A 23,110-nucleotide genomic window follows, 5' to 3' on the forward strand; every position below is an offset into this window, starting at 1 on the left:
TGTATTCTACTTAGACACTGCGCAGCGAAACCTTGTGAATGCATGGACGTGAAACTTGAGGCATGAATATGTGCGGTGCATGAATGACTGAATGATGACACGTTACGTATGCCTGAGAGAACCGCGTTGAGTGCGAATGTGCCAGTGGACGTGTCATTGAATGATTGATCGATGAATGGCTGTTTGACCACACATGTTCCTCTGTTTCACCTTCCTTTCCTCCTGGGTTTTGATGCACTAGATCTTCTCCCTGTTTTTGCCAATTATCTAGTGGGGTGTTCAGATCTCATTGCTGCTTGTTCATAGAAATATGGTTTTAGGCCTTGGGCCTTCTAAATGGTTTACCAGGTTTTAAAGGTTATTTTTCTGGGTGTTTAAAAACACCAAACAACATTTTTAATATAAAATACCACTTTCAGTGGAATGACTTGCTTTGACCTTGACTGACCTTACTGTTCATGTTCAGTGTCCATGTTTTTGTTGTTATATGTGTATTCTCGTTGTTGTGTACACTTGTCTATGTCTTCGTCTTTGTTGTTGTTATTGTGTTTTTTTTTTCTCCAATATACAGGACGCTGGCTGTATATTCGAAGGAGACGAATCAAATCAAACAAAAGAAAAGTGATATTTTAAATTATTCAGCTTTCCCCTTTTTCTGTTTCTGAGTGTTTCTGAACAGAAAATGCCCCGCCTTTTCGACTCCGATCCTGCCTCCTTCAGCCGTCATGCCTGGTCACTGCTTCTTATGATGAAGGATGATAATTAAAGGGAAGTATTGTCCTTAAACTATAACGGGGAAGCAAAGGAGAAATAGACTGAAATAGACACGTGACAATATGACATATTGTGGATGTTCTAACATAATATCTATTCCAGAGACTACAGAGACTTCCAATCCAACTGCAAAACTGGACAAATCTTCAAATTTTCAAAAGGAGCGTACAGTTGACCCTGGCTTTGACCTTTATGGCTGAGGAGGAGGAGGTTGAGGAGGCTGGAGGGCACAAAAGCAGGCGGACACAAGAGAGAGGAAAAAAGAGACACATCCAAAATGATTAGATAAGTCATTTTCCAATGATAATTATCATATGGTTTTAAGAATTCGAATGTATTCTTATGTAAAAAGGGAAGGGAGAGGGCCAACGTCCCTCTGATTTTTGATTTATATTTTATCATTTTTATGGGTAAAATTGACCCAATCTGGGTCACCTGCGATTTAAAGAGGGTCCTCCTGAAATTCTTAATAATTAATCGATATAAATGAGATAGTTTAAAGTTAAGTAACTTCCGAGCATTTAAGGAAGCTCTCCAAACCGTGCTATCGCTCGTCGCTCCTACGAATGGGATAAATGTAGAGAGCAAAAGACAATATGATTGTTCGACTCAACTTAACTTTAATTCTATCTAACCTTAAAAGGGCCAATAATCTTGCTTAACTCTGGTTCAGACACAGAATAGGAGACACTTTTGCCACCAATTTAGCTTTAAAATTAAGTAAATTACTTCTCAAATAACAATTATGGGGAAAATAATGAAATAAATGAACTGACAAATTCAGCTCTATAAAAATAATTAGGTCATGTTATTAGGTGTGGAGTGTTAACATTATTCAGAATAAATAAAGGACAGAATAAGATTTCTCCTTCATAAATAAGAGATAGCAAAGAAAAACAAAACAAACAATTTAAATAAATAAATAACATTATTTATTTATTTGGTTAAACTTATTTAGCTTTTCACATCTCCATGTCTCCCAATTGTATGAATTCATCTTGGGAAGACATGTAGTCACGCTTCACACTTTTCCGTCTGACTTGCATGCCCTTGTAAACAGTGGTTCTCAAATTGTTGCTTCTCACCAGGTATCAGCGTACCACCAGTAGTAGACGTACCACAGTTTGAGAATCACTGCAACTCCAGCTACGCTTCTCCTTGCTCCAGGAAAGGAGAATCGAATAAATACTTCCTGCTTTCTTTCAGCCTCATTTCCCACTCACGTGTGAATGGGCTACAGATAACATTGAGCTTGGCATGGCTAAAAGCTCACAAACCCACTCCTAACCATTGTGTGATTGTGCAACAGCACCTTTTAGGATCTGAAAAGCTCTCAGATCCTGACCTCTGACCTGTCTCTGCCTTCCTGGAAGCTATAACTGAGTGCCAAAGCACTACTAACTATTCATTTAGTTAGTTAACCAACCCTAACACCCCTTCTTTTTAAACTAGCTTTATTTTATTTATTTATTTATTTTTTATTTTATTTATTTATTTATTTTGTTTTGTTTTGTTTTGTTTTCCCCTCTTTTCTTCTGTTCAGGTACCAACCGATCCCAAGAGAGGTTGCCAGGTGTGTGGAGACTACCCTTCCTCTGACAACAACCGATCATCCACACGATATTCGGCCTAATGACTTCGTGATCATCTACAACGCGACCGAAGGTGGATCAACCGGAAGTGGACCGACCCTTTCCGCGTTCAGCTGACAACCCACACGGCAGTGAAGGTCGCGGAGCGGGCGACATGGATCCAAGCAGCTGATTGCTGACACCAGCTGATGCTGAGACGGAGGCTGACCGAACAACGAAGGTAAGTGTACAATCAACAACACGACTTAATACACAATACACGATACACAAGGCACCTGTGATGTCACAGAGTCTCGTTGTTTACCAATAGCTAAATTCGACTGAAATAGCTACGTTACAACCTATAGAGGGCAGTAGGGATGTATCGATTAGTCCTAAGGCAGTTAAAAATCGATTCATAGGTATCACGGTTGACATCGATACTTTGAAAATTGAATCACGAAAACTTTCATTAAACAGCAGAGGGCGCTATATATTTATCCTTCTCTTGTCCAGCAGTGTACGCGGCGGGCAGAATCTGCGACTACTTTCTTTTTGGCCACCTTCTACTCTTAAACATGTTCATAAATGATTCCTTACCCCTTTAGCACCGAAAGAATATCTGTAATATTACCAGAATATCTGTAAAAGTCACGTTTTTCTATTAGCTCTGTCTGCTAGCATAGCATCTCTTCTTCACTGCAAGAATCTGCATGCCAACCGACCACTGGGTTACCAGCGCCCTCTGCTGGTCCAAACAAATATCTGACGTAAATCAGTTAAATGACTGTTTTTTTTTTTGTTATGTCCTATTGTTAAGGCACAAAAAACATTTTTAGTTGCACTTTTAAAAAGAAAAAGAACAATCATGCAGTTTTGTATTGTTTACTATAGAACCAGAATTTAAATTAATAGGCTTCTTCTTCTTTTGTATTATTCCTTTATTTATTTCACTCAAGATTTATTTTAGTTAAATTGCATTGTTTTGAATAGTTTATCAAGGGATTCTTTTGATAATGAAAAATAAAAGGAAAAAAGTACAGTATTTTATAGTTTTTTTCCCCCCAAAAAATAAGGTATTATTTTTCAGTCATCATTTGTCTCCAGTCCCACTTTGTAAAATAAATCGTGAGAGAATCGTATCGTGAACCCAGTATCGTGAATCGAATCGTATCGGGAGTTGAGTGAATCGTTACATCCCTAGAGGGCAGTCACTCAGACATTTTACAACAAATTCCCAACCAGTGGAAATCTGGCGCGATCTGTGCTTACTATGAACACACGCACACATAATCCCGACGTGACGCTTACTCACGCAGACACAACCAAACAGACACTAAAGAACGCACAGGCAAAAATCCCCTGCTCTCCAACAATGAACCCCGGAAAACCAACTTGCGCACAAAAACTAGGAAGACAGACATACAGCGACAAGAAGGACACGCACAACTGTGCACGCGCAGCGACTGACGGGGATACACACACGATGTGGCTGTACATACACACAGAATGATTGACAATTAGGAGGACCAATAGTTAAGTTGATTCATCCGGAAGTTGAAGCCAAAAAAACATCGTCCACGATACCTTTAAATAGAAAAAAAAGATTTTTCTGAACGGAGAAAGAAACGATGAAAACCTAGATTTACCACACGCAAGCAGTCGGTAAAGAAAAGTTTCCAGACTCCCCGTCGGGGAATTGAACCCCGGTCTCCCGCGTGACAGGCGGGGATACTCACCACTATACTAACGAGGAGATATGAGACACTAAATGAGTCCACCGTGTAACCCAACTAGCAGGTTTCTCAGGTCCGCTGAGGCCGACAGTGCAAGCTTGTGACGCACAATGTGCCAAATGAATAAAACATACTTTGACTAAAATGCTAAGAGTTGGACAGGGATCAATCAACAACACGACTTAATACACAATACACGATACACAAGGCACCTGTGATGTCACAGAGTCTCGTTGTTTACCAATAGCTAAATTCGACTGAAATAGCTACGTTACAACCTATAGAGGGCAGTAGGGATGTATCGATTAGTCCTAAGGCAGTTAAAAATCGATTCATAGGTATCACGGTTGACATCGATACTTTGAAAATTGAATCACGAAAACTTTCATTAAACAGCAGAGGGCGCTATATATTTATCCTTCTCTTGTCCAGCAGTGTACGCGGCGGGCAGAATCTGCGACTACTTTCTTTTTGGCCACCTTCTACTCTTAAACATGTTCATAAATGATTCCTTACCCCTTTAGCACCGAAAGAATATCTGTAATATTACCAGAATATCTGTAAAAGTCACGTTTTTCTATTAGCTCTGTCTGCTAGCATAGCATCTCTTCTTCACTGCAAGAATCTGCATGCCAACCGACCACTGGGTTACCAGCGCCCTCTGCTGGTCCAAACAAATATCTGACGTGAATCAGTTAAATGACTGTTTTTTTTTTGTTATGTCCTATTGTTAAGGCACAAAAAACATTTTTAGTTGCACTTTTAAAAAGCAAAAGAACAATCATGCAGTTTTGTATTGTTTACTATAGAACCAGAATTTAAATTAATAGGCTTCTTCTTCTTTTGTATTATTCCTTTATTTATTTCACTCAAGATTTATTTTAGTTAAATTGCATTGTTTTGAATAGTTTATCAAGGGATTCTTTTGATAATGAAAAATAAAAGGAAAAAAGTACAGTATTTTATAGTTTTTTTCCCCCCAAAAAATAAGGTATTATTTTTCAGTCATCATTTGTCTCCAGTCCCACTTTGTAAAATAAATCGTGAGAGAATCGTATCGTGAACCCAGTATCGTGAATCGAATCGTATCGGGAGTTGAGTGAATCGTTACATCCCTAGAGGGCAGTCACTCAGACATTTTACAACAAATTCCCAACCAGTGGAAATCTGGCGCGATCTGTGCTTACTATGAACACACGCACACATAATCCCGACGTGACGCTTACTCACGCAGACACAACCAAACAGACACTAAAGAACGCACAGGCAAAAATCCCCTGCTCTCCAACAATGAACCCCGGAAAACCAACTTGCGCACAAAAACTAGGAAGACAGACATACAGCGACAAGAAGGACACGCACAACTGTGCACGCGCAGCGACTGACGGGGATACACACACGATGTGGCTGTACATACACACAGAATGATTGACAATTAGGAGGACCAATAGTTAAGTTGATTCATCCGGAAGTTGAAGCCAAAAAAACATCGTCCACGATACCTTTAAATAGAAAAAAAAGATTTTTCTGAACGGAGAAAGAAACGATGAAAACCTAGATTTACCACACGCAAGCAGTCGGTAAAGAAAAGTTTCCAGACTCCCCGTCGGGGAATTGAACCTCGGTCTCCCGCGCGGCCGCCGAGGATTGTTCAGCTAAACAGCCCTAAACCGTTTCCCATTTATTCTCTATGGTAGTGCTAAACCACTACGGATGTAATGCGCCTTCCCGCCACTGACCCTTTGTGGCGCTGTAACAGCTTCACTCAGCCCCCTCAAATGCGCCTTCCCGCCACTGATCATTTTTTGGCGCTGTAACAGCTTCCTTTAGTGTCGGGCTGGCAAAGAAATCGAGCAAACAAAGGTCTTTTTCCAACAAAAGTAAGTGACTTTTTGACTAAGGACTAGATAAATAATGGACAGACATGTACGTTGTCCCGGGGAATCTTGGAGCTTTGTATGTTGAATGACGTCGAACTTTTTCGGCATTTCACTTAGCGGTGTCATGTACTAAATGGTGCGTCCCGTACTTAGCCAAAACGCTGTTTTTTCCGTATTTTAATAAATGACCATAACACTAGACATGTCCGTCAGCCAGTCACACACAAAAACGCAGGAAATGCCAAGGCAACATCGTCCTGGTGGGGTCTACTTGGACCACTGCTTGTGAGGTGGGTCCTGTGTACCTGGCTGTGTGGTGCTTTCAGAGAGTTTTCAGTGTCACACGGTGGTCTGTCTGACATCAAACAGTCTCATGAGAACATTAAATAAATAAATACATGGATATTTGATATTATATATATTCCCAAGGTTAAAAATACGAACATATTAAAATAATGAATTGTTATTTCTTACAGAGGGTGTTAATGATAAATGACTGACACCAAACAAAATCATGATAAAACAATTTGTCAACCTAAAAATAATAACTCATCAACTATAAACTTTCCTTACACCTGTGGTTACCCTTACATTTTAAATCCCTGGTAAGTTAACTAAACCAACAAAAAGACTATTCTGGAAGAAAATAGAGATTTTATTTGTGTGGGGAAATTAATTGCTAACATGCCGGGTTAATATGCATGCTTGATATGTTGCAAGAAATTAGCAATTAGTATGTGTTTACCCAAATGATCATGTGTTTTCAAATTCAAATGGTTTTTTGTAGCACTACAAATGCATCCACCATTTAAAAAATATATATTATTAATATTATTATTCGATGTAATTGTAACTAGAATTTTTTACACTATAGTGTCTTGATTCAGATTATATTTTTTTTGAGCATGTTATGCCATTGTTTTTTTTATTTCCATGCCACACTTGCACATATGTAATAGAATATTTGGAATAATATATGATCTTTTTGTTTCAATCAGCATAACGTTGTGCATTTTTCTCAGTTCAATTTCACTTCCATGACCAAGCTCTTACGTTTATGTTACACGTAAGTTACACACAATTTTTTTTAATTAATTTTTTTTTTTTTAAATCTTTCACGTCTTTCTATGCAAAGTTTTACTCAATTCAATTCAATTTTGTTGTCATTAATACAATGTGCTGTGATGTATCTACACCAAAACAGTGCAGGGGGTGGGGGGCATATAGGGACTTTCATGGCATAAAAGAAATACAAATAAAACACAAGAATGTCAACATTTTTACAAACTTGCATTCAATGAAGCAACATTAGTGTTTCATTACAACTGTGCAAATGGCCAGTGATGTAAGAACTATTCAGCTCCTTTACTACAGTGAAAGTACTAATACCACACTGTGAAAACGCTCTGTTATAAGTAAAAGTCCTGCATTGCAAATGTTACCTACGTAAAAGTGAGTACAATAAGGAAAATGTGTTCAAGTATTTTAAGCAAAAGTACTCCATGCAGAAAAATCCTCAAATTTGAGAAGCTGAAAAATGACTGAAAAGATCAAAATAATTGACTTAATTAATTTTCTGTCCATCAACAAATTGATTAATTATATAATCACGCCTTCTGTACTTGTATATATATTCTTGGATAATTGAATTTATAATTAAAATAAATAAATAAATAATAATAATAATAATAATAACAATTTTCTATAAAAACTTTTCATATGTTTTGTGTTAAAGAAAATCTTAATGTGTAAAGTAATTGATACCTAAATCTGTATGATATTTCCCTCTGAAATGTAGTGGAGTAGAAGTAGAAAGTGGCATGAAAACAAAAGAGTCGATGGCTCAAGGAGCCTGCCGAGGTGGGAACTGAGGGAGCTCTTGCAACCGAAAAGTATGTAAGGGTGAAGAAGACGTACATGTTTAATATATACATCTAACACTGTTTCTTTTCTTCATATGTCACAGGCCAGCATGCAAAAAGGTTTCAGTTTTTTTCCTGGGAGGATCCAAGTTGTTTTCCGCAAGGGACCACAAGGGTACCTCAGTCAGGATCCAACTAATGCAGCTAAGCTGCTTAAGGACAACCCTTCACTGCAGGACAAGTCTGCGCCTCTGGCTGACAACATAGTCCAACAAAATGCCCTGACTGTGGTACATCAGAGAGGAGGGGATGCCTCAGATAGGACAGAGGTGCTGGGGGATTACATCCTCCAGTTTGGTAAATATAAGGGGAAATCCTTCCGGTGGCTTTTGGAGAATGATGTAGACTACACCATCTACCTCCTCAAGCACATAGAGAAAGAGAAGGCTGCAGGAGTGTCTATGACTGAAGGGAACAGCAAGGCCAGCTTGTTGTCCTTCGTGGATTATGCCCACAGCTTTGACCAAATCAAATCTCTTCTACGTTATGAGTCGGAAAAGCCCACAGCTCGAGCAGCCTCAGAGGATGACCAGCTGGTTGGCTTTGGCTGTCGTGCCAAAGGAAGAAGTATTTTTCAGGGACTCAGATGTTCAAATTGCAGCAGTACCTGAGAAAGAAGGAGTCGGCCTCTGTCTCCTCTCCACCAGTTCTTGCCTCAGGTGTACATGATGACGCCATGAGTAGGTTTTTTCAGTATGGACAAAATGCATTTTTTGTACTTGTATTCATTTATCATGGCATTTTATACAGCAGTGTAATTCTTTCTGTCTGTGTCACAGTGATGGATGCCGATGAGGAGCTGGAGAAAGCAATGCTGAGCATAACACCCAACATGGAACTGGCACAGTTTTGTAAGTGCATTTTGTTTAATTTTCTACTGACTGAACATTCAAAATTGATTTTGGCGTAGTTTTATTTCATGTGAGTCTGCTATACCAATGAATCTTTTTGTGTGTTGCCAGTTGCTGCTCCATCACCATCATCGTCATCATCATTTGCTGTACCAGGACGAGCCACAGGAATCAAAACAGGTTTTTCAAGTTCGCACATGTTGGATCGAGCTACAATGAATTGTTCTCTAAAACAGAACCATGAATTAAACTGTTTTTTTTTTTTTCTGTGTGCTGGCTGTGTTCTGGCCATTTCTATGTTCTGGCCATGTTCCGGCCATGTTCCACTAATGTTATGTTCGCATGCTGATGTTCCTAATAACCAATAGGGTTCATGAATTGATTTCCTCAACGGTGAGGGTAAGTACCCATTTTTTCCTTTCTGCATGTTATTTAAAGTAGGAAAAATCACATTGCTTCCTCTGCTCAGACTAACAAAGGCTAAAGAAGATTTTTATAATGATAAAGCATCAATCCATACAAAAATGTGTAAATAAAGTTTAGTACCATTATATTACTATTAAATCAGAATCAGATGAAGTACCCCTTGAATTTATAAGACTTAGCAGGTGAAGTAAGATTTTAGTGGTTTGTGCCTTTACCAAGACCAGTTGTTTCATGTTTCTAACTGACATAATGTCTGTTTTAGTGCCACCTACTTCACTATCCAGACCACCTGCTGACACCCAAAGGAAACTGCGCGAGCCACTTGTAGATGGTAATTGCAGTATAATTTGTTTCTCCATTTGCAGTACATTCATGTTAATCCATTAAATATATTGGCATACACCATGGTAACATGAGTTACTGTATACTTCAATCATTTACTGATGAATGCTTTTTGTTATCTGGTTTTCTATCCGTCCTTGTAGCCCCCTCTGTGCCTACAGTGAAGCGACCTGTGGCCCTTCCTCCTGAGCTGCAGTTTCTGGTGAAAGAGCTTCCTAGTCACCAGCAAACAGAGAGGACTGGCTCAGCACCAGGTGTGTAGCACAGGCTGATTTTCATATTCAGTTATATTTTCTCCTTAACAATGTCTACACTGTGGCCCATATGAGTGTTGTAAGTTTCTGTACATTAGTGGGAACAAATATAGTAATAAAGTGAATAAATAAATGATGCAATGTAAAGTAAATAGAGTTTATTGGTTTTAATTGAACATATATACATTGATCTTTTCAGGAACCCTCCCACCTTCGGAGACCTCCTCTGGCCTTCATACACATGAGCCAACACACAGTAAGATGTTTTCATAACTCTTTGTTACTTTGCCCCGAATGTGTCCTTTAATATACTGTCTATAATACCCAAATTTGTCCTTGACTGTGCCGTCTATAATAAGAATAAAGTGTGCAAATGTTATGACATCTCACTAATCTTTTTGTTTTTCATCCTTGTTCTCTCAGCTGGTCCTTCTGCTGTTGTTCGTCCACCGACAAGCAGACCAGACCCTCATACACCTGAGACACCACGCAGTAAGAGGTTTTTTATGACTATTCTGAAGATGTAACTGTGGTCAAAATACATTTTAATTTATTATATAATCTGTGATGATAATAAAAGATGTGAAAATGATTATGTTTTTGTTTTTCATCCTTGTTCCCACAGCTGGGCCTTCTGCTTTGGTTTCCCCACCAGCACAGACACCAGATCAGGATATAAGCAGTTGGAACTGTTCTTATTCTCAGAAAGTGTGGATGAGGACAGAGCTCCAATCTCTGGGACTGTGGCCTGGGTCCTATCATTTACTCAAGCCAGGAAACGCCCTTTCATTATGGCGTCTCCCTCCACAGCCAGAACTCATTGACACAGTGTTAGCACTCCCATCCCGCAATTTCTTTCAGCTCTATCCATTTTTTATTTGGAAACCAGAGAGTGACATCATGGTGAGACTGAGAAATAATTATGTACTCCCATGTCTTCATGGTTGTCCAAAGCCAGATATAGTCTCAGCTGGTGTGGGTAGGCCTCGAGTGATTGTTGGCTCCAGTGGACAATACTACATCTTTGCTTCACGCCTTCGCTGCAGGATGTGCAAGAGGATCTGGTTTGCTGCGGTTCACAAACATTCTGCCAGCATTCCTCACGTACAAGAAGGCCATTTGCAAGTCTGTGCTTCATGAGCTTAGGCGCACGGGCAAGTCAGCCTCAGACATGGCAAACCAGGTGAATGAGCTGATGCACCTTAAATATGAACAAGCTCATCTGGCATACCTTTGCAGCATACAGAATGTCTGGGATGCTGAGGCTGGGATTTACGGGCAGAAAACTCTTGGTCACCTCGTGAGGAAGGATGACACGCCACAGTCTTTTGGAGCCTATGATGACGCAGAGGGGTGGTGTGGAGTCTCTGTCTCTGCTCACTACTTGACTGACTGCCTTATTGATGAATACCGCCGCCAAGAGCCAGCTATCACTAAACTCCTGCAAGGCACTTTTGGACAGGTTATGCGGTCTGACCACACCAGGAAGGTGGCACGAAAAGTAACCTTGTCATCCGGCACCATGTCAAGCTACGCAGTTATGAATGAGAGTTGGATGATTGCCTCCTGGGTGATGGTGCAGTCTGAGACAGAGAAGTCCCTTGAACCCATGTACCAGGGCTTATCCAAGAGGTACAGTGATGCAGGGGTGGAGAAGGCCAATTACCACTGGGTAGACAGGTGAGAAATATCTGGATCTCCTTTCACTGCCACTCATAACATGCATAATATTTTTTGACTCTCAAAACTTATTTTTGTAATTCTAATCAGTTCCTCCTCCTTGTGTTCAGGGATTGCTGTGCGCCATTCAAAATCCCTGACCTTCACCACGGAGAGCACCTCAAATGGGATGCCTGGAGGACCACACAATCTGTCATCACTGAGGCCACTGCTGGGACTCTGGTGAACACCTGTGCGTCCCGTACACAGTACAACCCGGACATTGTGGTGAAATTGGATTTGTTTCACTGCATGAGGCGTTTCACACGTGAGTGCACTTCAGAACACCATCCCCTCTACAGCACCTTCTGTCAGCTCCTCTCCACTGCCTTTTCTGTTGTGGATTTGGACGATCTGCAGAGGCTCAAGGATGCTTATCAGTTTTGTGGAATTCAGCCACCAAATCCCACAAAACAGCACACCAGGGATCACTGTAGGACCAAAATTCCACAGCCGATAGAACTGGTAGACAGAGTAGAGAAAGTTCTTTACCATTTCCACCTGACCACAGACCCAAACAACATGCCGCTCTTCAAACCATCCATGCTGAAGACATGGCGGATCCAGAGGGTGCACATTCTCCGCGGGTGCCTCAGTGACCCTGAGGTCACAGGGGCAATCCTGTACAGGTATGGGGGAACTCTGCAGCTTAATCATGTCCCTGGTGAAGGTGCAAAAGTCCCCATCTGGATTCCAGTCAGAGGGACCTCACAGCAAGAGGGGTATCATTTCCACCAGTCCCAGTGGATTACTGGAACTCATGTGTCCTGCGAATTGTTCCAGGCCCAGGGCATGACAGGGGTGGCACGATGGAACTACCAAAGGCTTCTGGACCTGAAGCAGCCTGATGTAATCCTCCCACCTGTGTTAGATCCAGTACTCATAACTGAGCTCAACGCTGCTTCAAAGAGAGTGACTGGAGAAGAGAAGTACCCTGCACTTCGCCTCTCTGATCGGGACACTGGGGAGAGGTTTGGCCTTGAATACATAGAACCTGGGTGCCGTCCAGTTCCACTAGATTGGAACAAACATAGAGTGCAAAGGAAAGCTGACTCTTCTGTTCTTGTGCCTCTCCCCCCTGGCCCAACACCATCCATAAACGCAGCACCACCCAGTGCTGTGCCTGTGTTCCAGTTCCCCCAACTTGAACCTGCAGCAATCCGTAACCAACAGATGTTGTCCCAAGGAAGCATGGAACCTCAAGTTAAAATGGGCAAGTTTATACCAATTTCAAAGAACAAAATTTTAATATCATTGTAAATGGTTTTTGTACTCAACATCAACTGATCAAATATGAGTAAAATAACAATTAACTTTAAATTGCTTTTCTTTGTTCCAGAAACCTCAAATATCCCACCCCTGCCGTTGCAGTCTTCTCCAAGGAGTGCCCGCACTGGACCTATCAAGACGGGTGGGCGAGTGTTCGTCTTGGACCACAAACGCTGGACTTCACCAATGAAGAAAGCTATCGACGACCTCATAGATAAGTATCACGGACAGAAAGACATGTTGAAGCTTGTGGATCTAGACTACGCAGCTATGGTGCATCGGTCTGCCACAGATCCAAACAGTCTGCTCCACCCCACAACCAAATACCATGTAACACAGTACATGAAACACCTGGCTAAACATGTGAACACAAGTTCATCACTGAACACCAGTCCAGAAAAAATGTTGGCGACACAAAAACTGTGGCAGAGTTTAACTGAGGAAAGTGAGACTGTCCATGTCCCGGTTGTAGAACTGCCCCCAGCAATTGTGAATCCAGCAGATCCGGTGTCACAGCCAGCACCTGAAAAGCCACTAACACAGGAGAATGTACAGAAAATGGTACAGGACATATTGCTACGTCAGCAGGACCAGCAACAACAGCAGCAGCAACAAAAACCAAGACAGACAAAAAAATGTCTCTCGTGTGGGCAGCCAAAATCCCGCTACCAAAATGACGGATCATCAGTTCATCACTTTTATCAAAAAGGGCCCATTAGATACTTCTATTGCTCCACAAAGGTGTTTAAAGCCTATTGTGCAGAGGGCCTGGCAAACCCTATAATGACCTTTGAAGAGTTTGCACAGACTGATTTCTTTCAGCATGAACTTCAACTAACAAAGTGCAGAGTGGAGGACAAAGCTGAGAAGAAGAGGAAACTTCCAGACCCTCAACCTCAGGGAAGAATGTGTCGATTCTGTCGCACAGAGCTAAGGCAGGGCACAAACAGCTAACATTTACACACAGGGTTTCCAGGAGTGGCAGGAAAATACATTTACTGTCCACCGAAAGTCCTCGCCTTATATAAAGACAGAGGCATGACGAAGGAAATGACATGGAGGGAATTTCAAGCCTCATCATTTTATGACATGGAAAAGGAGAGGTGGGCAGCAGAGGGAAAGAAGTGGCAATGTTGACATTTTATGCATACACTTCATATTTTAATCATCCACTGTTCTCATATTGCACCATTCTGTTTCTCCATCCATTCTTTTCAATAACATACACATTTCAATCAGTCATTGTTTTGTTTTGTTCAAGATGGTGTTCAGAATTTACCCCCAGACATTGAATGTTTTTTACCCAAGATGCTCAAACTCAAACAATGGTACAATTGGTGCATGATACTAATGCAGGCGTAGTGTCAGGTGTGTAAATTGTGTAATTTAATTAATTTTATCGTTATTTCCTTGTGTGTGTGTGTGTGTATATATATATATATATATATAATTGATATTGTTGTTTTTTTGAGGATCTGTATATTAAAACTGATTATTACTCACTATAAACTTATTTTTATACTTGCTTGTTTTTACTCCCTCTTGTTTTACTCAGTATTCTTCTTGTTTGCCTCATGTTACCGCAACTTCTGCCCAGTCCCATTGCTTTGCAGCAGCTATAATTGCCATAGTTATCCTGTTCTTGTTTTTTTACTTGTTTATACTTGTTTTAGCTTTTAATAAATAAATTAAATTAAGAACTTGTTTCCCTTGATTTCATCTTCAAAGCACTGGTCAGCTTATTTTCAATATGAATAATAGGTCAAATAGGTTGTTCTTAATTAATTTCTGAATGCAACAGAAAATCAATCGTGATTACAGATACAATTTTTGCAGGTAATATTACATATTATGACGAAATTTGGAAAAATAACAAAGCTGTTCAGCACCATTGACAGGGAAAGTAAAATTCAGTACCAAGGACAGCGGACAAGAATTGCTGCAATCTGATTGGCTGTCAGTGTGATACAACTATCCGCGGCTGGCCCCCGCGCGGCCGCCGAGGATTGTTCAGCTAAACAGCCCTAAACCGTTTCCCATTTATTCTCTATGGTAGTGCTAAACCACTACGGATGTAATGCGCCTTCCCGCCACTGACCCTTTGTGGCGCTGTAACAGCTTCACTCAGCCCCCTCAAATGCGCCTTCCCGCCACTGATCATTTTTTGGCGCTGTAACAGCTTCCTTTAGTGTCGGGCTGGCAAAGAAATCGAGCAAACAAAGGTCTTTTTCCAACAAAAGTAAGTGACTTTTTGACTAAGGACTAGATAAATAATGGACAGACATGTACGTTGTCCCAGGGAATCTTGGAGCTTTGTATGTTGAATGACATCGAACTTTTTCGGCATTTCACTTAGCGGTGTCATGTACTAAATGGTGCGTCCCGTACTTAGCCAAAACGCTGTTTTTTCCGTATTTTAATAAATGACCATAACACTAGACATGTCCGTCAGCCAGTCACACACAAAAACGCAGGAAATGCCAAGGCAACATCGTCCTGGTGGGGTCTACTTGGACCACTGCTTGTGAGGTGGGTCCTGTGTACCTGGCTGTGTGGTGCTTTCAGAGAGTTTTCAGTGTCACACGGTGGTCTGTCTGACATCAAACAGTCTCATGAGAACATTAAATAAATAAATACATGGATATTTGATATTATATATATTCCCAAGGTTAAAAATACGAACATATTAAAATAATGAATTGTTATTTCTTACAGAGGGTGTTAATGATAAATGACTGACACCAAACAAAATCATGATAAAACAATTTGTCAACCTAAAAATAATAACTCATCAACTATAAACTTTCCTTACACCTGTGGTTACCCTTACATTTTAAATCCCTGGTAAGTTAACTAAACCAACAAAAAGACTATTCTGGAAGAAAATAGAGATTTTATTTGTGTGGGGAAATTAATTGCTAACATGCCGGGTTAATATGCATGCTTGATATGTTGCAAGAAATTAGCAATTAGTATGTGTTTACCCAAATGATCATGTGTTTTCAAATTCAAATGGTTTTTTGTAGCACTACAAATGCATCCACCATTTAAAAAATATATATTATTAATATTATTATTCGATGTAATTGTAACTAGAATTTTTTACACTATAGTGTCTTGATTCAGATTATATTTTTTTGAGCATGTTATGCCATTGTTTTTTTTATTTCCATGCCACACTTGCACATATGTAATAGAATATTTGGAATAATATATGATCTTTTTGTTTCAATCAGCATAACGTTATGCATTTTTCTCAGTTCAATTTCACTTCCATGACCAAGCTCTTACGTTTATGTTACACGTAAGTTACACACAATTTTTTTTAATTAATTTTTTTTTTTTTAAATCTTTCACGTCTTTCTATGCAAAGTTTTACTCAATTCAATTCAATTTTGTTGTCATTAATACAATGTGCTGTGATGTATCTACACCAAAACAGTGCAGGGGGTGGGGGGCATATAGGGACTTTCATGGCATAAAAGAAATACAAATAAAACACAAGAATGTCAACATTTTTACAAACTTGCATTCAATGAAGCAACATTAGTGTTTCATTACAACTGTGCAAATGGCCAGTGATGTAAGAACTATTCAGCTCCTTTACTACAGTGAAAGTACTAATACCACACTGTGAAAACGCTCTGTTATAAGTAAAAGTCCTGCATTGCAAATGTTACCTACGTAAAAGTGAGTACAATAAGGAAAATGTGTTCAAGTATTTTAAGCAAAAGTACTCCATGCAGAAAAATCCTCAAATTTGAGAAGCTGAAAAATGACTGAAAAGATCAAAATAATTGACTTAATTAATTTTCTGTCCATCAACAAATTGATTAATTATATAATCACGCCTTCTGTACTTGTATATATATTCTTGGATAATTGAATTTATAATTAAAATAAATAAATAAATAATAATAATAATAATAATAACAATTTTCTATAAAAACTTTTCATATGTTTTGTGTTAAAGAAAATCTTAATGTGTAAAGTAATTGATACCTAAATCTGTATGATATTTCCCTCTGAAATGTAGTGGAGTAGAAGTAGAAAGTGGCATGAAAACAAAAGAGTTGATGGCTCAAGGAGCCTGCCGAGGTGGGAACTGAGGGAGCTCTTGCAACCGAAAAGTATGTAAGGGTGAAGAAGACGTACATGTTTAATATATACATCTAACACTGTTTCTTTTCTTCATATGTCACAGGCCAGCATGCAAAAAGGTTTCAGTTTTTTTCCTGGGAGGATCCAAGTTGTTTTCCGCAAGGGACCACAAGGGTACCTCAGTCAGGATCCAACTAATGCAGCTAAGCTGCTTAAGGACAACCCTTCACTGCAGGACAAGTCTGCGCCTCTGGCTGACAACATAGTCCAACAAAATGCCCTGACTGTGGTACATCAGAGAGGAGGGGATGCCTCAGATAGGACAGAGGTGCTGGGGGATTACATCCTCCAGTTTGGTAAATATAAGGGGAAATCCTTCCGGTGGCTTTTGGAGAATGATGTAGACTACACCATCTACCTCCTCAAGCACATAGAGAAAGAGAAGGCTGCAGGAGTGTCTATGACTGAAGGGAACAGCAAGGCCAGCTTGTTGTCCTTCGTGGATTATGCCCACAGCTTTGACCAAATCAAATCTCTTCTACGTTATGAGTCGGAAAAGCCCACAGCTCGAGCAGCCTCAGAGGATGACCAGCTGGTTGGCTTTGGCTGTCGTGCCAAAGGAAGAAGTATTTTTCAGGGACTCAGATGTTCAAATTGCAGCAGTACCTGAGAAAGAAGGAGTCGGCCTCTGTCTCCTCTCCACCAGTTCTTGCCTCAGGTGTACATGATGACGCCATGAGTAGGTTTTTTCAGTATGGACAAAATGCATTTTTTGTACTTGTATTCATTTATCATGGCATTTTATACAGCAGTGTAATTCTTTCTGTCTGTGTCACAGTGATGGATGCCGATGAGGAGCTGGAGAAAGCAATGCTGAGCATAACACCCAATATGGAACTGGCACAGTTTTGTAAGTGCATTTTGTTTAATTTTCTACTGACTGAACATTCAAAATTGATTTTGGCGTAGTTTTATTTCATGTGAGTCTGCTATACCAATGAATCTTTTTGTGTGTTGCCAGTTGCTGCTCCATCACCATCATCGTCATCATCATTTGCTGTACCAGGACGAGCCACAGGAATCAAAACAGGTTTTTCAAGTTCGCACATGTTGGATCGAGCTACAATGAATTGTTCTCTAAAACAGAACCATGAATTAAACTGTTTTTTTTTTTTTCTGTGTGCTGGCTGTGTTCTGGCCATTTCTATGTTCTGGCCATGTTCCGGCCATGTTCCACTAATGTTATGTTCGCATGCTGATGTTCCTAATAACCAATAGGGTTCATGAATTGATTTCCTCAACGGTGAGGGTAAGTACCCATTTTTTCCTTTCTGCATGTTATTTAAAGTAGGAAAAATCACATTGCTTCCTCTGCTCAGACTAACAAAGGCTAAAGAAGATTATTATAATGATAAAGCATCAATCCATACAAAAATGTGTAAATAAAGTTTAGTACCATTATATTACTATTAAATCAGAATCAGATGAAGTACCCCTTGAATTTATAAGACTTAGCAGGTGAAGTAAGATTTTAGTGGTTTGTGCCTTTACCAAGACCAGTTGTTTCATGTTTCTAACTGACATAATGTCTGTTTTAGTGCCACCTACTTCACTATCCAGACCACCTGCTGACACCCAAAGGAAACTGCGCGAGCCACTTGTAGATGGTAATTGCAGTATAATTTGTTTCTCCATTTGCAGTACATTCATGTTAATCCATTAAATATATTGGCATACACCATGGTAACATGAGTTACTGTATACTTCAATCATTTACTGATGAATGCTTTTTGTTATCTGGTTTTCTATCCGTCCTTGTAGCCCCCTCTGTGCCTACAGTGAAGCGACCTGTGGCCCTTCCTCCTGAGCTGCAGTTTCTGGTGAAAGAGCTTCCTAGTCACCAGCAAACAGAGAGGACTGGCTCAGCACCAGGTGTGTATCACAGGCTGATTTTCATATTCAGTTATATTTTCTCCTTAACAATGTCTACACTGTGGCCCATATGAGTGTTGTAAGTTTCTGTACATTAGTGGGAACAAATATAGTAATAAAGTGAATAAATAAATGATGCAATGTAAAGTAAATAGAGTTTATTGGTTTTAATTGAACATATATACATTGATCTTTTCAGGAACCCTCCCACCTTCGGAGACCTCCTCTGGCCTTCATACACATGAGCCAACACACAGTAAGATGTTTTCATAACTCTTTGTTACTTTGCCCCGAATGTGTCCTTTAATATACTGTCTATAATACCCAAATTTGTCCTTGACTGTGCCGTCTATAATAAGAATAAAGTGTGCAAATGTTATGACATCTCACTAATCTTTTTGTTTTTCATCCTTGTTCTCTCAGCTGGTCCTTCTGCTGTTGTTCGTCCACCGACAAGCAGACCAGACCCTCATACACCTGAGACACCACGCAGTAAGAGGTTTTTTATGACTATTCTGAAGATGTAACTGTGGTCAAAATACATTTTAATTTATTATATAATCTGTGATGATAATAAAAGATGTGAAAATGATTATGTTTTTGTTTTTCATCCTTGTTCCCACAGCTGGGCCTTCTGCTTTGGTTTCCCCACCAGCACAGACACCAGATCAGGATATAAGCAGTTGGAACTGTTCTTATTCTCAGAAAGTGTGGATGAGGACAGAGCTCCAATCTCTGGGACTGTGGCCTGGGTCCTATCATTTACTCAAGCCAGGAAACGCCCTTTCATTATGGCGTCTCCCTCCACAGCCAGAACTCATTGACACAGTGTTAGCACTCCCATCCCGCAATTTCTTTCAGCTCTATCCATTTTTTATTTGGAAACCAGAGAGTGACATCATGGTGAGACTGAGAAATAATTATGTACTCCCATGTCTTCATGGTTGTCCAAAGCCAGATATAGTCTCAGCTGGTGTGGGTAGGCCTCGAGTGATTGTTGGCTCCAGTGGACAATACTACATCTTTGCTTCACGCCTTCGCTGCAGGATGTGCAAGAGGATCTGGTTTGCTGCGGTTCACAAACATTCTGCCAGCATTCCTCACGTACAAGAAGGCCATTTGCAAGTCTGTGCTTCATGAGCTTAGGCGCACGGGCAAGTCAGCCTCAGACATGGCAAACCAGGTGAATGAGCTGATGCACCTTAAATATGAACAAGCTCATCTGGCATACCTTTGCAGCATACAGAATGTCTGGGATGCTGAGGCTGGGATTTACGGGCAGAAAACTCTTGGTCACCTCGTGAGGAAGGATGACACGCCACAGTCTTTTGGAGCCTATGATGACGCAGAGGGGTGGTGTGGAGTCTCTGTCTCTGCTCACTACTTGACTGACTGCCTTATTGATGAATACCGCCGCCAAGAGCCAGCTATCACTAAACTCCTGCAAGGCACTTTTGGACAGGTTATGCGGTCTGACCACACCAGGAAGGTGGCACGAAAAGTAACCTTGTCATCCGGCACCATGTCAAGCTACGCAGTTATGAATGAGAGTTGGATGATTGCCTCCTGGGTGATGGTGCAGTCTGAGACAGAGAAGTCCCTTGAACCCATGTACCAGGGCTTATCCAAGAGGTACAGTGATGCAGGGGTGGAGAAGGCCAATTACCACTGGGTAGACAGGTGAGAAATATCTGGATCTCCTTTCACTGCCACTCATAACATGCATAATATTTTTTGACTCTCAAAACTTATTTTTGTAATTCTAATCAGTTCCTCCTCCTTGTGTTCAGGGATTGCTGTGCGCCATTCAAAATCCCTGACCTTCACCACGGAGAGCACCTCAAATGGGATGCCTGGAGGACCACACAATCTGTCATCACTGAGGCCACTGCTGGGACTCTGGTGAACACCTGTGCGTCCCGTACACAGTACAACCCGGACATTGTGGTGAAATTGGATTTGTTTCACTGCATGAGGCGTTTCACACGTGAGTGCACTTCAGAACACCATCCCCTCTACAGCACCTTCTGTCAGCTCCTCTCCACTGCCTTTTCTGTTGTGGATTTGGACGATCTGCAGAGGCTCAAGGATGCTTATCAGTTTTGTGGAATTCAGCCACCAAATCCCACAAAACAGCACACCAGGGATCACTGTAGGACCAAAATTCCACAGCCGATAGAACTGGTAGACAGAGTAGAGAAAGTTCTTTACCATTTCCACCTGACCACAGACCCAAACAACATGCCGCTCTTCAAACCATCCATGCTGAAGACATGGCGGATCCAGAGGGTGCACATTCTCCGCGGGTGCCTCAGTGACCCTGAGGTCACAGGGGCAATCCTGTACAGGTATGGGGGAACTCTGCAGCTTAATCATGTCCCTGGTGAAGGTGCAAAAGTCCCCATCTGGATTCCAGTCAGAGGGACCTCACAGCAAGAGGGGTATCATTTCCACCAGTCCCAGTGGATTACTGGAACTCATGTGTCCTGCGAATTGTTCCAGGCCCAGGGCATGACAGGGGTGGCACGATGGAACTACCAAAGGCTTCTGGACCTGAAGCAGCCTGATGTAATCCTCCCACCTGTGTTAGATCCAGTACTCATAACTGAGCTCAACGCTGCTTCAAAGAGAGTGACTGGAGAAGAGAAGTACCCTGCACTTCGCCTCTCTGATCGGGACACTGGGGAGAGGTTTGGCCTTGAATACATAGAACCTGGGTGCCGTCCAGTTCCACTAGATTGGAACAAACATAGAGTGCAAAGGAAAGCTGACTCTTCTGTTCTTGTGCCTCTCCCCCCTGGCCCAACACCATCCATAAACGCAGCACCACCCAGTGCTGTGCCTGTGTTCCAGTTCCCCCAACTTGAACCTGCAGCAATCCGTAACCAACAGATGTTGTCCCAAGGAAGCATGGAACCTCAAGTTAAAATGGGCAAGTTTATACCAATTTCAAAGAACAAAATTTTAATATCATTGTAAATGGTTTTTGTACTCAACATCAACTGATCAAATATGAGTAAAATAACAATTAACTTTAAATTGCTTTTCTTTGTTCCAGAAACCTCAAATATCCCACCCCTGCCGTTGCAGTCTTCTCCAAGGAGTGCCCGCACTGGACCTATCAAGACGGGTGGGCGAGTGTTCGTCTTGGACCACAAACGCTGGACTTCACCAATGAAGAAAGCTATCGACGACCTCATAGATAAGTATCACGGACAGAAAGACATGTTGAAGCTTGTGGATCTAGACTACGCAGCTATGGTGCATCGGTCTGCCACAGATCCAAACAGTCTGCTCCACCCCACAACCAAATACCATGTAACACAGTACATGAAACACCTGGCTAAACATGTGAACACAAGTTCATCACTGAACACCAGTCCAGAAAAAATGTTGGCGACACAAAAACTGTGGCAGAGTTTAACTGAGGAAAGTGAGACTGTCCATGTCCCGGTTGTAGAACTGCCCCCAGCAATTGTGAATCCAGCAGATCCGGTGTCACAGCCAGCACCTGAAAAGCCACTAACACAGGAGAATGTACAGAAAATGGTACAGGACATATTGCTACGTCAGCAGGACCAGCAACAACAGCAGCAGCAACAAAAACCAAGACAGACAAAAAAATGTCTCTCGTGTGGGCAGCCAAAATCCCGCTACCAAAATGACGGATCATCAGTTCATCACTTTTATCAAAAAGGGCCCATTAGATACTTCTATTGCTCCACAAAGGTGTTTAAAGCCTATTGTGCAGAGGGCCTGGCAAACCCTATAATGACCTTTGAAGAGTTTGCACAGACTGATTTCTTTCAGCATGAACTTCAACTAACAAAGTGCAGAGTGGAGGACAAAGCTGAGAAGAAGAGGAAACTTCCAGACCCTCAACCTCAGGGAAGAATGTGTCGATTCTGTCGCACAGAGCTAAGGCAGGGCACAAACAGCTAACATTTACACACAGGGTTTCCAGGAGTGGCAGGAAAATACATTTACTGTCCACCGAAAGTCCTCGCCTTATATAAAGACAGAGGCATGACGAAGGAAATGACATGGAGGGAATTTCAAGCCTCATCATTTAATGACATGGAAAAGGAGAGGTGGGCAGCAGAGGGAAAGAAGTGGCAATGTTGACATTTTATGCATACACTTCATATTTTAATCATCCACTGTTCTCATATTGCACCATTCTGTTTCTCCATCCATTCTTTTCAATAACATACACATTTCAATCAGTCATTGTTTTGTTTTGTTCAAGATGGTGTTCAGAATTTACCCCCAGACATTGAATGTTTTTTACCCAAGATGCTCAAACTCAAACAATGGTACAATTGGTGCATGA

At 41.0% G+C, this 23,110-nt stretch overlaps 3 protein-coding genes and 1 non-coding gene across 4 annotated transcripts; 3 read left to right on the forward strand and 1 right to left on the reverse strand.

Moving 5' to 3' along the window:
* Nucleotides 1-4,029: 4,029 nt before the first annotated feature.
* Nucleotides 4,030-4,101, reverse strand: trnad-guc (transfer RNA aspartic acid (anticodon GUC)). Its single transcript has one exon. It is a non-coding gene; the product is annotated as a tRNA-Asp (tRNA).
* Nucleotides 4,102-5,858: 1,757 nt separating this feature from the next.
* Nucleotides 5,859-9,764, forward strand: LOC114458046 (uncharacterized). The gene is made up of 4 exons (XM_028440292.1): nucleotides 5,859-5,961; nucleotides 7,928-8,450; nucleotides 8,663-8,734; nucleotides 9,646-9,764. The coding sequence occupies exons 2-4, from the start codon at nucleotides 7,934-7,936 to the stop codon at nucleotides 9,762-9,764; spliced, it is 708 nt and encodes a 235-aa protein (XP_028296093.1). The 5' UTR covers nucleotides 5,859-5,961; nucleotides 7,928-7,933.
* A 1,064-nt stretch (nucleotides 9,765-10,828) lies between these two features.
* Nucleotides 10,829-13,872, forward strand: LOC114457724 (uncharacterized). Its single transcript, XM_028439753.1, has 3 exons — nucleotides 10,829-11,436; nucleotides 11,547-12,688; nucleotides 12,815-13,872. Exons 1-3 carry the CDS (start codon nucleotides 10,928-10,930, stop codon nucleotides 13,696-13,698), a joined length of 2,535 nt encoding a protein of 844 aa, XP_028295554.1. The 5' UTR covers nucleotides 10,829-10,927; the 3' UTR covers nucleotides 13,699-13,872.
* Nucleotides 13,873-19,849: 5,977 nt separating this feature from the next.
* LOC114457750 (uncharacterized) lies at nucleotides 19,850-22,822 on the forward strand. The gene is made up of 3 exons (XM_028439794.1): nucleotides 19,850-20,457; nucleotides 20,568-21,709; nucleotides 21,836-22,822. The coding sequence occupies exons 1-3, from the start codon at nucleotides 19,949-19,951 to the stop codon at nucleotides 22,717-22,719; spliced, it is 2,535 nt and encodes an 844-aa protein (XP_028295595.1). The 5' UTR covers nucleotides 19,850-19,948; the 3' UTR covers nucleotides 22,720-22,822.
* The last annotated feature ends 288 nt before the right edge of the window (nucleotides 22,823-23,110 follow it).

This window comes from Gouania willdenowi, chromosome 24 (genome assembly GCF_900634775.1).
Source record: "Gouania willdenowi chromosome 24, fGouWil2.1, whole genome shotgun sequence".
In the NCBI taxonomy this organism is placed as follows: Eukaryota; Metazoa; Chordata; class Actinopteri; order Blenniiformes; family Gobiesocidae; genus Gouania; species Gouania willdenowi.

What these genes read in the sequence shown, in the direction of transcription:
- LOC114458046 (XM_028440292.1), top strand. Translation starts at nt 7,934, where the DNA reads ATGCAAAAAGGTTTCAGTTTTTTTCCTGGGAGGATCCAAGTTGTTTTC. An exon ending in CTGTCGTGCCAAAGGAAGAA is followed by an intron (nt 8,451 to 8,662) that starts GTATTTTTCAGG and finishes TCTGTGTCACAG; the next exon opens with TGATGGATGCCGATGAGGAG. An exon ending in CATGGAACTGGCACAGTTTT is followed by an intron (nt 8,735 to 9,645) that starts GTAAGTGCATTT and finishes CCGTCCTTGTAG; the next exon opens with CCCCCTCTGTGCCTACAGTG.
- LOC114457724 (XM_028439753.1), top strand. Translation starts at nt 10,928, where the DNA reads ATGGCAAACCAGGTGAATGAGCTGATGCACCTTAAATATGAACAAGCT. An exon ending in AATTACCACTGGGTAGACAG is followed by an intron (nt 11,437 to 11,546) that starts GTGAGAAATATC and finishes CCTTGTGTTCAG; the next exon opens with GGATTGCTGTGCGCCATTCA. An exon ending in GGAACCTCAAGTTAAAATGG is followed by an intron (nt 12,689 to 12,814) that starts GCAAGTTTATAC and finishes TCTTTGTTCCAG; the next exon opens with AAACCTCAAATATCCCACCC.
- LOC114457750 (XM_028439794.1), top strand. Translation starts at nt 19,949, where the DNA reads ATGGCAAACCAGGTGAATGAGCTGATGCACCTTAAATATGAACAAGCT. An exon ending in AATTACCACTGGGTAGACAG is followed by an intron (nt 20,458 to 20,567) that starts GTGAGAAATATC and finishes CCTTGTGTTCAG; the next exon opens with GGATTGCTGTGCGCCATTCA. An exon ending in GGAACCTCAAGTTAAAATGG is followed by an intron (nt 21,710 to 21,835) that starts GCAAGTTTATAC and finishes TCTTTGTTCCAG; the next exon opens with AAACCTCAAATATCCCACCC.